The 14,872-nt window shown below is 42.8% G+C and overlaps 1 protein-coding gene across 1 annotated transcript in view; it reads left to right on the top strand.

Annotated features, from left to right (window-relative positions):
- The window catches only part of TJP2 (tight junction protein 2), a 121,613-nt gene that overhangs the window by 78,949 nt on the left and 27,792 nt on the right, over window positions 1–14,872 (top strand). The window contains 5 exon segments of the mRNA XM_021694355.1: window positions 3,644–3,697; window positions 6,359–6,483; window positions 7,981–8,083; window positions 9,457–10,078; window positions 14,635–14,738. Coding sequence (XP_021550030.1) covers window positions 3,653–3,697; window positions 6,359–6,483; window positions 7,981–8,083; window positions 9,457–10,078; window positions 14,635–14,738 — 999 coding nt within the window. The 5' untranslated portion in view covers window positions 3,644–3,652.

Genomic DNA, 14,872 nt, shown 5'->3' on the forward strand with positions numbered 1-14,872 from the left:
AAAAAAAAAACATAGCTGGGGCGCCTGGGTGGCTCAGTCGTTAAGCGTCTGACTCTTGATTTCAGGTTAGGTCATGGTCTCAGGGTCATGAGATCGAGCCTTGCCTTGGGTTCCACCTTGGGCATGGGGCCTGCTTATGGTTCTCGCTCTCACTTGCCCTCTGCGCCCTCCCACCTGTTCACTCATACTCTCTCTCCAAAAAAGTAAAAACAAACAGCTGCACCTTCTTGTTTTTAATCCATCCTGACAGTCTGCCTATATTTACTGTGATTACTTTTCTATATTCTTCTACATTCTAGTCTATGTTTTATATTTGTGCTGTTTTTTCTAAATTTCCCCTTTTGCCTTTTTTGGATTGACTTTGGTTTTTTGTTTTATTTTTCCCTCTGCTCTGTTGGAAGTTACGTACTTACTGTTAAGTATTCCTATAGTGGTTACCCCAGAAAACTTAAGTAGATTTAACTCTGTGAAGTTCAGAATTAATCAGTTTAATTCTGCTCCTGAATAAAATATTTAGAATAATCTAATTATGTTAAAGTCTTCTGGATTTACATGCAGTGTTGCCCAGTGCTTTGGTTCCTACTTGTTTAACCCTACAGAATTACACATTATTATTACAGCTGAATATAGCCAGTTCAGGTTTACTCATATTCCTTCTTGCATCTTGGGCCTTACTTCTGGTATTATTTTCCTTTTTTCTGAAATATCCTTTAGAAATTGTTTTATTGCTGGTCTAGGGTAGTAATCTCTCCCAATTTTTATTTTTTAAAAAATGTCTTTTCTGCCCTTTAAATTAACATGTATTGTTTTTAAAAATATTATTCTACTGATTTTGGGCTTCCATCATTGCTGTTTAGAAGTCCGCTCTTAGGGGCACCTGGGTGGCTCAGTTGGTTAAGTGTCTGCCTTCAGCTCAGGTCATGATCAGGGATCGAGTCCTGCATCGGGCTCCCTGCTCACAGGGGAGTCTGCTTCTCCCTCTGTCCCTCCCCCTGCTCATGCTCGCTCTCTCTCTCTCTCAAATCTTAAGAAAAAAGTCAGCTGTTACTCTAATTGTTCTTTTACAAGTCTTTACATTTTTTTCTGCCTTGGGATTGCCGTGTATTTAAAGGTGTTTTTTCTCCCCTGGTGTGTTTTCTGACTGGTGTGAGGTTGTTATCTCATTGTGGTTTTGATTTGGATTTCCCTGATGCCAAGTGATGTTGAGCACTTTTTCATGTGTCTGTTGGCCATTTGGATGTCTTCTTTGGAAAAATGTCTGTTCATGTCTTCTGCCCGTTTCTTGATTGGATTATTTGTTCTTTGAGTGTTGAGTTTGATAAATTCTTTATAGATTTTGGATACTAGCCCTTTAACTGATAAGACATTTGCAAATATCTTCTCCCATTCTGTCGGTTGTCTTTTGGTTTTGTTGACCGTTTCCTTTGCTGTGCAAAAGCTTTTTATCTTGATGAAGTCCCAATAGTTCATTTTGGCCTTGTTTCCTTTGCCTTTGGAGATGTGTCTAGCAAGAAGTTGCTGCGGCCGAGGTCAGAGAGGTTGCTTCCTGTGTTCTCCTCTAGGATTTTGATGGATTCCTGTCTCACATTTACGTCTTTCAGTCATTTTGAGTCTATTTTTGTGTATGGTGTAAGGAAATGGTTCAATTTCTTCCTTCTGCATGTGACTGTCCAATTTTCCCAACACTATTGTTGAAGAGACTGTCTTTTTTCCATTGGACATTCTTTCCTGCTTTGTCGAAGATTAGTTGACCACAGAGTTGAGGGTACATTTTTGGGTTCTCTCTTCTGTTCCATTGATCTAGGTGTCTAAATTTTTTTTTTTAAAGGTTTTATTTATTTATTTGACAGAGAGAGAGATAACGAGAGCAGGAACACAAGCAGGGGGAGTGGGAGAGGGAGAAGCAGGCTTCCCGCCGAGCAGGGAGCCCGATGTGGGACTCGATCCCAGGACCCTGGGATCATGACCTGAGCCGAAGGCAGACGCTTAACGACTGAGCCACCCAGGCGCCCCGGTGTCTAAATATTTTTTTTAAGATTTTATTTATTTAATTGAGAGAGAGAGAGAAGCAGACTCCCTGAGTGGGAAGGCCAAGTGGGGCTCAATCCCAGGACCCCAAGATCATGACCTGAACTGAAGGCAGATACTTAACCGACTGAGCCACCCAGCGACACCCTGTCCCCTTTTAATTTCTTACGATAAACTTCATATTGTACCTACCTGAGTCTGTGACTGATAATATCCAATATTTATAGTGTTTGACTCTGCAGTTTTCTGTTTCTTTCAACTCTCACTCATGATAACTTGTTATGTGTGTGTGCATTCCAGTTGTGAGCTCATGTTCCTCAGATACGCACCTGGGGGATTTTCTGAAACCTGTGTTCTGGTATGTTCCTTAGAGAGAATTTGCATTTGCCCTTGTGTACCTGTGTGGCAGTACCATGCAGAATCACTCTGAGAGTGCTTTGAGGAGGTACAGTTGTGTCTGTGATAGGACTGTAGTCCCAAACTTGTGTGAGTATAGGGCTCTTGATAGGAATGCTCCAGGGAGATATTTTTAGTTATTTCCACTCTGCTCAGAGTCGAGGATGAGTTAGGCATGTGTCCCTGCCATCTCCATCAGCCTAATGGTATTTTTTCCCCTACTACATCCAGTCTGATTTAATCTCCACCCGGTTTGGTTCCTACATTTTATCTCTCTCCCCAGCCTCCTGTTCAAATGCCTGCTTCAGTGCTGGTTTATCTCGTTGGCTTTGAGCTTTCTTGGTATTTCTAGCCTTTAAGGATTTCTCCTCAAAGGCAGCCTGCATTTAATGGATTATTATTAGTATTTTTAAACTGATAGCTACCAATTTCAGGCCTTTCTAGATGTGTATTTTGGAATATTGTCAGAAGCTGAAGCCTCCATCGATTTATGCAGGCATTTTCATCTTTCATGTCCAGCAGTACTGATGGAGAAGAGGTTACCCAACTGGGCACTCTCTGAGAAGGCCAGGGATTCCTTTAGACATAAAAATGTGTAAAATTTGCCTTAGAGATCACCCTTGACAGGAAGAGAGGGAGCAGTGATTTAAAAAAAAAAAAAGAATAAAATACCTGTTTGAAACTCTAGATTTCAGGGTGCCTGGGTGGCATAGTGCGTTAAGCGTCCAACTCTTGGTTTCAGCTCAGGTCATGATCTCAAGGTCATGAGATTGAGCCCCGATTCAGGCTCTGCACTCAGCAGGGTCTGCTTGGGATTCTCTCTGCCTCTTCCCATGCCTCTGTATGCTGGCTCTCTCGCTCAAGTAAAAAAAAAAAACTTAAAAAAAAAAAAAAAAAAAAAAGAAAGAAAAACTCTAGATTTCTTTTTTGAGGGATTTTATAATGATTGTTTTGGCCTGGTGATAGTAAAAAAGCTCAACACTTAATATTTATATATCTCTTATGTATTTCACTAATTTTCTAGTATTGTTAAGACTGCCATTTGACTGAAGGAGTGTTTGAAAATAGGTAATATAATGTTCCTTAAAAATACCAACTCTTTTTGGTTTGTAGAATGTATGAACTGGACTTTATATTGAGACATTTCCCTTTATAGCTTTATTTCTAGCATTGAAGTGTTTGTGGTTTTAATCAAATTGGTCTTACTGTTTTAAAACAGGCTCCAGGCATGGAAGAACTGATATGGGAACAGTACACTGTGACCCTTCAAAAGGTGAGTGCGGTACAGTTCATATACACTACAATTATGTCCTTGAATTTACAGGTCATGGGTCTTACTCATTTTTGCCCAAACACAGTTATTCCCCCTTAAGGTGGATGATGCATTGTAGCTTGCAATAATTACTGCATTATCAAAGATTTGCACGTTATTTATATTTTTTGGTTAAGGTCTGTATAATAGAAAATTATAGAGGTTATTTAGTGTATTCACTTATCTCTAGACAGAATAGGCTGTGGAAAAAAGAGAGAAAAGGAGGGAAGAAATGGAAATAACTCGTACTGTTTAAGGATGTTGAGGTAACTTCTACAACTTTTATAACTTTTTTTAAAAGATTTTTATTCATTTATTTGACAGAGAGCACACACAAGCAGGGCAAGCAGCAGGGAGAGGGAGAAGCAGGCTCCCCACTGAGCAGGGAGCCTGATGCGGGGCTTCATCCCAGGACCCTAGGATCATCACCTGAGCCGGCGGCAGACACTTAACCAACTGAGCCACCCAGGCACCCCAGTTTTTTTTTAAAGATTTTATTTATTCATTTGAGAGAGAGACAGAAACCACAAGCAGGGGGGAGAGGCAGAGGGAGAGGGAGAAGCAGGCTCCCCACTGAGCAGAGAGCCTGATGTGGGTTCGATCCCAGGATTCCAGGATCATGAGCTGAGCTGAAGGCAGACACTTAACAATCTGAGCCACCCAGGCACCCCAGGTACCCCAGCACCCCAGGTACCCCAGCTTTGATAATTTTAATTGTAACATATGAAGTCTAAACTAAATTTTAAAACATTGGTTTAGCAGTCAGGAGACATGGGTGTATTCCTTGTCCCACTCATGATTATATTAAGAGGTGCTGAGTTAATCAGATTTTAAAAAATCTTCCCCTCTTGCCCATGGTATTGAAAATAGAAGTAGTACCAGATATAAATGTATTTCACTTAATTTTTAAAGTTATTTCACAGGTATTGCTCCTCTTGATTAAATGAGGTAATACAAACAGCTTCTAGTACATGGAGTCCAGCACATAATGGTTGCTTAATATATGTTCTTTTCCTTTTTATTCTTCTGACAGCGGAGTTTGAGGTAGGCATGACAGGTGTTAGCCCCACTTGAAACAGGCACAGCCACGGAGAGTCTGTATGTGATCTGTGTGCAGCTGGGCTGACCTGAACAGTCCTGAGGTCTTATTCCTTCAGCTGCCTGGTCAGCATCTCTGTGACTTTTGTGGGCTCCGCTGGGATCTTAGTCCTGCTCTGAATCCCTCCAGGCTCTGGATTCTAAAGTTCCTCAGAGAGAGTTTTCCTTTGACCCATAGAACTGTGAACTTTTCAAACCCTGACTTCGGTGAAAAGTTAGTTCCTATATAAATGAATTAAATTAATCCCGGTAGAAAAAAACCCAGATCAGTGCTTAGGTGCCAAAACTTCTAGAGCAGTGACATAACACAATTTCTGCTGGTGAGTGGTTTCCCCCTTGAGTCTTAATTTTCAACTGTAGTCCTCTTCTGACTCTTCTCCACACCCTGCCTCCAGCATTTCACATGCCCCTTGAGTGGCAAAGGTGAGAGACATTTTAGGTCTAGTACAGAGGATGGAGCTACTTCTGCATAAAGCAGCCACCTAGGTGATAGTGCTGCCCCATCCAAAGCCATGTAATTAAGGGACAATCGGCTAGCCTGTTTGGTGTTGCTAACTGTTGGTCTCCAGTTGGCACAGTGGGTCCCATGTGGGAAGTCTTCCATGGCGGTGGGGGGAGGGGAGGGAAACATGGACTTTCTTTTATTTTCTGAGTACGTATCTATAGTTATAATCACATATAGCCATAACATCTGGATGAAACCTTGGGAGCTTAGCTTTATTAAAGGTTTTATTTTTAAATAATCCCTACACCCAACATGGGGCTCGAACTCACAACCCCGAGATCAAGATTCACATGCTCCACCAACTGAGCCAGCCAGGCGCCCCGGGAGCTTAGCTTTTTTAAATACTGAAATGAATTAGGGTTATGTATTATCTGGGTTCACTGTTTTACATTTCTAGACCAATCGTGATGTAATTAATCTGTATTTTCTGTCTTATATGTATGCAGGAAGGAGTTTAATGCTTTGCTCTCTCATAAGGTCTTAAAAGTATGTTTATCTTCAGATTTTATTTTATCTTTAAAGTCCATTTATTTATTTATTTATTTATTGGTCACCCTATGTTAAAATGAAACCACCAGTTCACCTAACTTGGACATTAAAGGTATACTTTAAAAATAGGGTTTTAGCGCAGAAGCAGTTGTGACTGAAGCTGTTGCAGCCCAGGCCAGGATATGAGAACAGGTGTGACTGGCGTTTGAATAGCACATCCCTGTTTGGACAGAAGATGTTATTTCCCAACCCCTGCCAGCTTCCTACTGAGACCTCCAGTCTATGCTATCAGTCTTTTATGGCTTTTCACAAGACTGTTTCTTTTAGATAAGGAATTTCCCTGTATAAACCTGTCAGCTAACCATGGTGGCTTTATTTTGTTTCTCATTTGTTTCTGGAAGCCCTCTGTTCCTGAGCTGTCTCTGGTTATTGGTTTGACCTTTATTTTATTGAGTGCTTGTAATAAATCCTGAAAGCCACTTATGGAAGGATTTTTATTTTTTAATTTTTCTCTTAACTCCAATGAACAGGATTCCAAAAGAGGATTTGGAATTGCAGTGTCTGGAGGCAGAGACAACCCCCACTTTGAAAATGGAGAAACGTCAATTGTCATTTCTGATGTGCTCCCGGGTGGGCCCGCTGATGGGCTGCTTCAGTGAGTGTCCTTGTGTCCCAGCCCCAGTCCCTGCCCGCCCCACTGGTTGGTTCTAGACAGGGTGCTTGGGGGGTGGGGGTGTGCACTTAAAAAAAAAGAGCTTTTACATAAACTGAAAAGTTTTAGGGGAGTGGGGTGGGAGGATGGGGTAACTGGATGATGAACATTAAGGAGGGCACATGATGTAATAAGCACTGGGTGTTATATAAGACTGATGAATCACTGAACTCTCTACCTCTGAAACTAATAATACACTATATGTTAATTAATTGAATTTAAATAAAAAAAATCATTTAAAAAAAAAGTTTTTAAGCAAGAATTGAGACCGTAACACACCATGTTTTAACAATCCCCAAACCTTTGGAAATACCCAAACTCTGGGGGGAGGGGAGCAGTCATTTCCACAGGGAAACAGAACTATCACAGCTATCATTAATTTCTGATGTGAAGTACAAAATCAGCATGTTTTCCCCTTATCCCCAACACTTTATTTTACCTATATTCATTCAGAATTTAATGAGGATACTTTGGCTTAATGATCTGATTTGTAAGAAGAATGTGGAAATTGGGAAAATTTAGTACATGAAAACACAGATTTTCCAATTTCCACCCTTCTGGTCTGAGGAGATTATGCCATTTTAAAAGATGCATATCTGAGTTCCCTTGGGATAATTTCTCAGGGCAGAATCTAAAATTAATTATATGACTGCCTTGGCCAGAGAGCTTAAAAGTTTAGGTTCTGGGTGCCTGGGTGGCTCAGTTGGTTAAGCGACTGCCTTCGGCCCAGGTCATGATCCTGGAGTCCCGGGATTGAGTCCCGCATCGGGCTCCCTGCTCAGCGGGGAGTCTGCTTCTCCTTCTGACCCTCCTGTCTCTCATTCTCTCTCTCTCTCAAATAAATAAATAAAAAAAAAATCTTAAAAAAAAAAAAGTTTAGGTTCTGTTGGCATTCCATGTCTGTATGGTCATTTCTAAGTCAGCAGTCTTTCATACAGAGAGCAGTGTAGAATTAAAAAATAATATTTGGGATGAGATAAGTAAGGTTTTAATGACCTCAAAATTTCTTTAATAATCTGAGGCAAACTCCTGATCTCTTCCCCTCCCCTTAAAAACATAGGTGGGTATCATCCTGCTTTGGGGGCTATTTATAGACTTCCTGAAGCCCACCATGCACCTTGCGTGGACAGGGAGGGCCTGATGCAGAAGTTCTTTTTGTGCCTAGATCTTGCCACTGCTCAGTGCCTCCTGGAGGAACCCTTTGTTGTGGGTCCTCCCTGGCTGGTTTCCAGTAGACAATGTCAAAAGTGGGCTGAGCGTTTCATGGGTTCCTTCCTAAGAAGGGCTTACAGTGAGTTGACTGATTTAGACTCAGGAGTCATGACTCTGAGTCTTTTAAGCATTTGGGGTCAATTTGCTTCTTCTGTGTGTTCCTAAATAAACAGTTTACAGTGAATAGATGGGAGTTTTTCACATCTTGTTTTTATTTTTTGTTTGCAGAGAAAACGACAGGGTGGTCATGGTTAATGGTACCCCCATGGAGGATGTGCTTCATTCATTTGCTGTTCAGCAGCTGAGAAAAAGTGGGAAGATCGCTGCCATTGTAAGCTCTGGGTTTGCTTTCAGCTTGCCTCAACAGCATCTTGTTTTTATGCTCAGAAGAAAATTACCACTTGCTTTTAAGCACTTGACAGAATTATATAATTTAGGGGCTGCTAATTTCTTATTTCCTCTACTTTGGGGTGACGTTATCATCTATATGATATAAAGATGTAAGTAATTTCTCCCTGCCTTTTCCTCATCCTTCTCCTAACTTTCAATGACTCTCTTATCTCAGGAACCAGGCTAGACAATCAGAGAATTAACTAGATTGAGAACACTTGTAAAACAGCATTAATATAGAAAATAAATTTCAGCTCAAAAACCCATTTGTAAAGGCCCAAACAAGATCTGTCATGTCTCAGTGAACTAGACTGTCTTAGGAGATATTGGCAGTCTGTAGCATTCATTCATTTATTTGCTCACTCAGTCATTCAGCAAACACTGGTTGAGAATCAGCTATGAGCCAGATGCTACCTGAGCCTGGAGCAGGGAGTGCTTACTCCAGCTGGGCAAATGGACACATGCAATGAAAATTGGAATACAGTATGTTTAAAGGCAGTGCTAGAGGGATGTACCGGGTATGTGGTATTTTTTTTTTTTCCAACTGTATATTATGAAATTTTCAAACAAAAAGAAAAGTTCAAAGATTAGTGTAATAATGTATCTTGTACAGTGTTAATATTCTACCATCTTCACCTGATTTTTCTATGTATACATATTTTTAGTGAACCATTTGAAAGAAAGTTGCAGAGAGGACAGTGTCAATCCTACTTACTTCAGCATACATCTCCTAAATAAGGACATTCTTCTACATAACTATAACACTGTCATCCTATCTAAGGAAATTAATAGTGACGTTAAAGTATCATCTAATATCCAGTCCAAAATCCCAAGACATGTTTGATAAAAGACTTTTCTTCCCTATCCAGGATCCAATCAGAGCTCAATCACTGCACTGGGTCCTTACCTCTTTAGTGCCTTTTTAATCTAAAGTGTCCGTCTTTCTCCTTGCCTTCCCATGCGTGCAGCCACCCCCCAACCCCCCAATTAAGGACATTGACTTTTGGATGAATCTAGGCAGTTGTATCTAGAATGTCTCAATTTCTGGATTTTTATAACATAGTGATTTAAAGTTCCTTGATGCTATTCACACTCTGAGTAGAAGGAGATTTTCCGAGGCACTGTGTTAAGAGTTATACTTATTGCCTTATACTCAACCCTGTGCGGTATTTTTTTTACCCGAGGAACCGGAGGCTTAGTGAGTCCAGGGGGACAGAGATTTACTGAAAAGAGAACCAGGGCTGGGCTCTTAACCACTGCTTTTTTTCTATTTAATTGTCATTGTCCTGCATTCCCACTGTGTTTGGGTGACAGGTGGTCAAGAGGCCGCGGAAGGTCCAGCTGGCCCCACCCCAGGGCAGCCCACCCGTCGATGAGGATGACCGTGCTTTTGAGGTGATGGACGAGTTCGACGGCAGAAGTGCCCGCAGCGGGTACAGCGAGAGGAGCGGGCGCGGCAGTCACGGGGGGCGCAGCCGCAGCTGGGCGGACAGCCCGGAGAGGGGGCGTCCCCATGAGCGGGCGCGGAGCCGGGAGCGCGAGCGCAGCCGCGGCCGGAGCCTGGAGCGCGGTTTGGACGCCGACGACTGCTGGCGGGCCCGAGAGCGCAGCCGCGGCCGGAGCCTGGAGCGGGGCCTGGACGACGACGACTGCGGGCGGGCCCGAGAGCGCAGCCGCGGCCGGAGCACTGACCGGGCCTATGACCAGTATGACCAGGCCTATGACGGCGCCTACGACCGCACCTACAGCCCAGAGGCGGAGTACAGCCGCAGGGCCCAGCCCGATGCCCGGTACTCGGCGCCCCGGAGCCGCAGCCGCGAGCACTTGCACTCCCGCAGCCCCAGCCCTGAGCTGAGGCAGCGGCCGGATCACGCAGAAACCCCCGACTCGGACAGGCCCATTGGGGTCCTTCTGATGAAAAGCAAAGCAAATGAAGGTGGGCATGCTCGACGAAGAAAAGCACTATTACAACAGCTAACTTCTTACGTGGCACTTACTGGGTGCCAAGCACTGATTGGCTCATTTCTTCCTCATGACCAGCATGGGGGAGTTTCTTATATCTTCCTTACATAGACAAGGAAAGTGAGGCACAGAAAAGTTCCTTAACTTGCGCAAAGCTGTCATTACTGGCAGAGCCAGACTGCAGAAAGGTGGCTTTAAACTCCTAGGCCAGGGGTTCTCTACCTTGCCCTAAATGCAGATTCTCAGGCCCCAGCTCAGCCCCATGGAATCAGAAACCCTGCGGAGAGCCCCTGGAGTCTGTGTGTTAGCAAGCTGTCCTGGGGAGCCTGGTGTAGCTAAATGGTAAAACCACGGGAGTGGATAGGACTCTAGCTGATTTTGAGTTTTTGCTCTATGTCAGGCCTGTGCTGAATAAATACTCTCTTACTCCTCACCAGAAGCCTATGTGGTAGGTAGAAGACTTCCTTCCTGTTGTACAGTGGGGAGGACCATGGTGCAGAGACGTTTGGGCCCACAGATGAGCTGGGCCCTCTCCCAGGCTGCCTGTCCCACACTGCATTCCTTGGAGCACTTGCACACCCTTCATTTCATCCAAAAATCACTAAAGCCCCGTGTGGCAGCTAGAGAAGCCAGCAGTACCTGTAGTTTAGGTGACAATCTGAAACTCGGAGAAGGGAAGTGACTTGCCCACATCTTGAAGTCAGTGAGTACGTGGTGGAGCCAGAAGTCGAACTCCATCTCCTGGAAGTAGATACAGAAACAAGCAGGTGAATGAACAGGGCTTTAGAGCCAGTGCAGAGATACTCCTTGCATCACTTCTTGGTTCTGACTTTTTAAATTACTTGCAACGTATCTTTTCTCTCCTTTTGTTCTCTAATTCTCCTTCCAAGAGGAAAAGAGATGAAGAGCACTCCAGAAGGCAAAGGGAACTTCTTGCCCTTTATGTTGGGAATTTGTATTTCAAATGGCCTGAGGAAAGGGTTTTTTTTTTTTTTTTAAGATTTTATTTATTTATTTGAGAGAGAGAGAGCATGAGAGGGGGAGGGTCAGAGGGAGAAGCAGACTCCCTGCCGAGCAGAGAGCCCGATGCGGGACTCGATCCTGGGACTCCAGGATCATGACCTGAGCCGAAGGCAGTTGCTTAACCAACTGAGCCACCCAGGCGCCCGGGTTTGTTTTGTTTTTACTTCTAGTGGAACACAAAGTCAAGTTATAGAACTAGGTGTCCATTGCAATAGCTGAAGAATAACACAGGGTTGTGAGTAACAGGGTGAGCAGAGGCCAGTCCCAGAAAACAAAAGAGAAACAGAGATTGCACTATCTGTGAGTAATATGCGTCTTAGGAGGTTTAAGGATTCTATAGAACCTTTATAACCATTGATAATGACATACTAATTCATCAGCTCCCAAGAACTGTACAGTAGCAACCTCTCTGCTCCCAGACTGAAAGGTGGACTGTAGAGAAGTTTTGGGAATGACTTGGCATGAGACCTCCTTCAGAGAGGCCTGATGCACATTCTATAGGACTTGTACCCCAGGTTTTTGAGTTACCCAAGGCAATGCTTTTCAAACTTTTCCTCCTCCCCTTCTCTTCCTCGCCTCCTCCCCTTTTCCCTTCTTTCCCTCCTCCTCTCCTTCCACCACAGAAGACCCACATCTTGCACACAATCATGGATGCACCTCTGTATCAAAAACTTGAACAAGCCTTTCATGGAATAGTACTTATTCTCTGTGATGCATTCTGAGAGTTTCCGTTCCATTAAATTTTTAAAATCCTGTTCGTAACTAACTAAATTGATTTCAAGACTCACTAATGAGTTGTAACCCAGAATTTGAAAAGATCTTGTCTGTCGTAAGAGAGAGCCCAAGTCATGCCTGGTCTTAGGAATACTACCAAGGATAAAAGGGGCTTATGTGCCTTTGCTGCGATAGCATTTTACTCCTCCTGGGTCATTTTGTTATTTAAACTTGGAATTCATTGGGGGAAAAAAGTTCCATTTTTTTTGGTTAAAGATATTTTGCCACCGTTTGCTAGGATTCACAATAATTTAGCTATCACAGGCTATGGCTGCACAAAAATTAATCTTTAAAGAAATCTAGCCTACGCAAGACCTATATTTTTTCTCCATTTAAGAGATGCCCCAAATACACCAAAATAACCTATCTGCAACTGTACAGTAGGATTGCAGCTTTTTTTTTTTTTAAGATTTTATTTATTTATTTGACTGAGAAGAGACACAGCGAGAGAGGGAACACAAGCAGGGGGAGTGGGAGAGGGAGAAGCAGGCTTCCCGCTGAGCAGGGAGCCCAATGTGGGACTTGATTGGGATCATGACCTGAGCCGAAGGCAGACGCTTAACGACTGAGCCACCCAGGTGCCTAAGACTGCAGCTTTTAAGAGGATAGAGGGATTGTTGATACATGAGAAAGAAGTCATCACTCAAGCTGTCTCAGCCTTCTGTTCTGGGCTGTAAGGCTGTTTAACTAGTAAGGAATTGTCATCCATGAAGAAGACGCGGTCTTACCCTTCCTTATTCTTTCTTGTCAGCTTCCTAAAGGGGTGGGGGTGGACCTCAACACTTTTAATCGTTGCGGTAAGATCTGATGCTTACTGTAAAGCACTTGAAATTTATTTCAGAGAACAAACTGGTGGTCTCCAGAGGGGAGGTGGGTGAGGGGATGGGTGAAATAGATGAAGGGGATCACTTATGGTGATGAGCACTGAGTCATGTATAAAATTGTTGAATCAGGGGCACCTGGGTGGCTCAGTAGGTTGAGCTTCCTTCCTTCCAACTCTTGGTTTCGGCTTAGGTCATGATTTCGCAGTCATGGGATTGAGGCCTGGGTTGGGCTCTGTGCTCAGCGCAGTCTCCTTCAGATTCTCTCTCTCTCTCCCTCCTGCTCACTCTCTCTCTCAAATAAATTAATAAAAATAGAATCTTTAAATTGTTGTATCATTGGCACGCCTGGGTGGCTCAGTCAGTTAAGCGTCTGCCTTTAGCTTAGGTCATGATCTAAGGATCCTGCGATTGAGCCCCACATCAGGCTCCCTGCCCAGCGGGGAGCCTGCTTTTCCCTCTGCCTCCCCTGCTTTTGCTCGTTCTCTCTCTAGCCCTCAAATAAATAAATAAAAATCTTTCAGAAAAATAGTTTTATCATAATACTATATACCTGAAACTAATATAACATTGTATGTTAATTATACTTGAATAAAAAAATGTATCTTTAAATCTACTTCATAACTTTTCTAAATGGTAGAAAGTTACTTTGTTTTGGAATTACAAGATTTTGAGTCCAGAACAATAATAATAAAATTTGAACGTGCCTCTTTTAAAACCTGCTAGGTTGTGGTAGCTTCCTAAAATAACCAAAATTTATCCTTTTAGATATTTTTACAAGTTTCATAAGTAAAATCAGAAGAGTCTGAATAGTATTTAAAATACTTTTAAATATGCATACTTAGTAAAATACAATGTGTTTTCTTTTGAGAGTAATTCGAAGTTCATAAACCCCCAGAATATGCTGGTTTTAGTTACTTTATTGCTTTGCCTAGCTTACTGACCCTTTTCTTTTCTTTTTTCAGTGCCAAACCCCACGTCTCAGTCGTTACACATGAAGGGAGTACTATTGGCAGTGTCTTCCTGTATAGACTACAGGGTTGTCAGAACATGTTTACTGAGATGTACTGAATTGGTTTTTTTGTTCCCAGTTTAATGTTAAGTGTAGTGTTAATTTTAGAGCAGATATTCATACAGCCTTCACCTAGTTTTTCCATTTGTTAACATTTTGCCACATTTGTCTTCTTTTTCCTTTTTCCCCCTTCCTCCTCTCTTCCTTTCTCACACTACTTCTATCTCTCAGTGGTTTTTTGGAACTGCTTGAAAGTAAGTTGCAAGGGTGGCCCTTTACCCCTAAATATTTCAGCAGGTATCTCCAGAGGATAAGAACATTCTCCTATATAATTGTAATGCCATTACCGGTTCTTCAGAAAATTAACATTAATACCCCTTTTAATATACTGTGGTATGGTTCATTTTGAACTTGCTTCAAAATAATGTAATCTAGGGGCGCCTGGGTGGTTCAGTCGTTAAGCGTCTGCCTTCAGCTCAGGTCATGATCCCAGGGTCCTGGGATTGAGCCCCGCATCGGGCTCCCTGCTCCGTGCGGAGCCTGCTTCTCCCTCTCCCACTCCCCCTGCTTGTGTTCCCTCTACCGCTGTGTCTCTGTCAAATAAATAAAATCTTAAAAAAAAAGTAATCTACCCCACCCCCACCTCTGTCCCATACTGGATCAAGTTCTAGTGAAGGTTCATGCATCACATTTGGTTTTTATATCTTTTTTAATCTAGAACAGTCCCTCTCTGTCTCTTGTTTTTTATGACACTGACTTTTTCAATGAGTCCAGGCTAGTTTTCCTACAGAGTGTCCCACAGGCAAAATTAATTTTTCATAAATATTTTTAAATTCACCTAAAAACCAGACTAAGTGTTCTGCACAAGTGGATGAAATATGTGTATGGTTTGTCCCCTAGAGTACGGTCTTCGGCTTGGGAGTCAGATCTTCATAAAGGAAATGACCAGAACTGGTCTGGCAACTAAGGATGGCAACCTGCATGAAGGAGACATAATTCTCAAGGTGGGAGTACCAGGATAGAGAACAACTGAATTCCTGTTTGGCTTTCTAGTCCAAATTTCACATCTGAGTGCCGACACGGTGAAGCTTTGTTGAGATGGGAGTCAAGAGTAAGACAAAAGCTGGGAGGGGCCGGC

The sequence above is a fragment of the Neomonachus schauinslandi genome, chromosome 13, assembly GCF_002201575.2.
Source record: "Neomonachus schauinslandi chromosome 13, ASM220157v2, whole genome shotgun sequence".
Taxonomy (NCBI): Eukaryota; Metazoa; Chordata; class Mammalia; order Carnivora; family Phocidae; genus Neomonachus; species Neomonachus schauinslandi.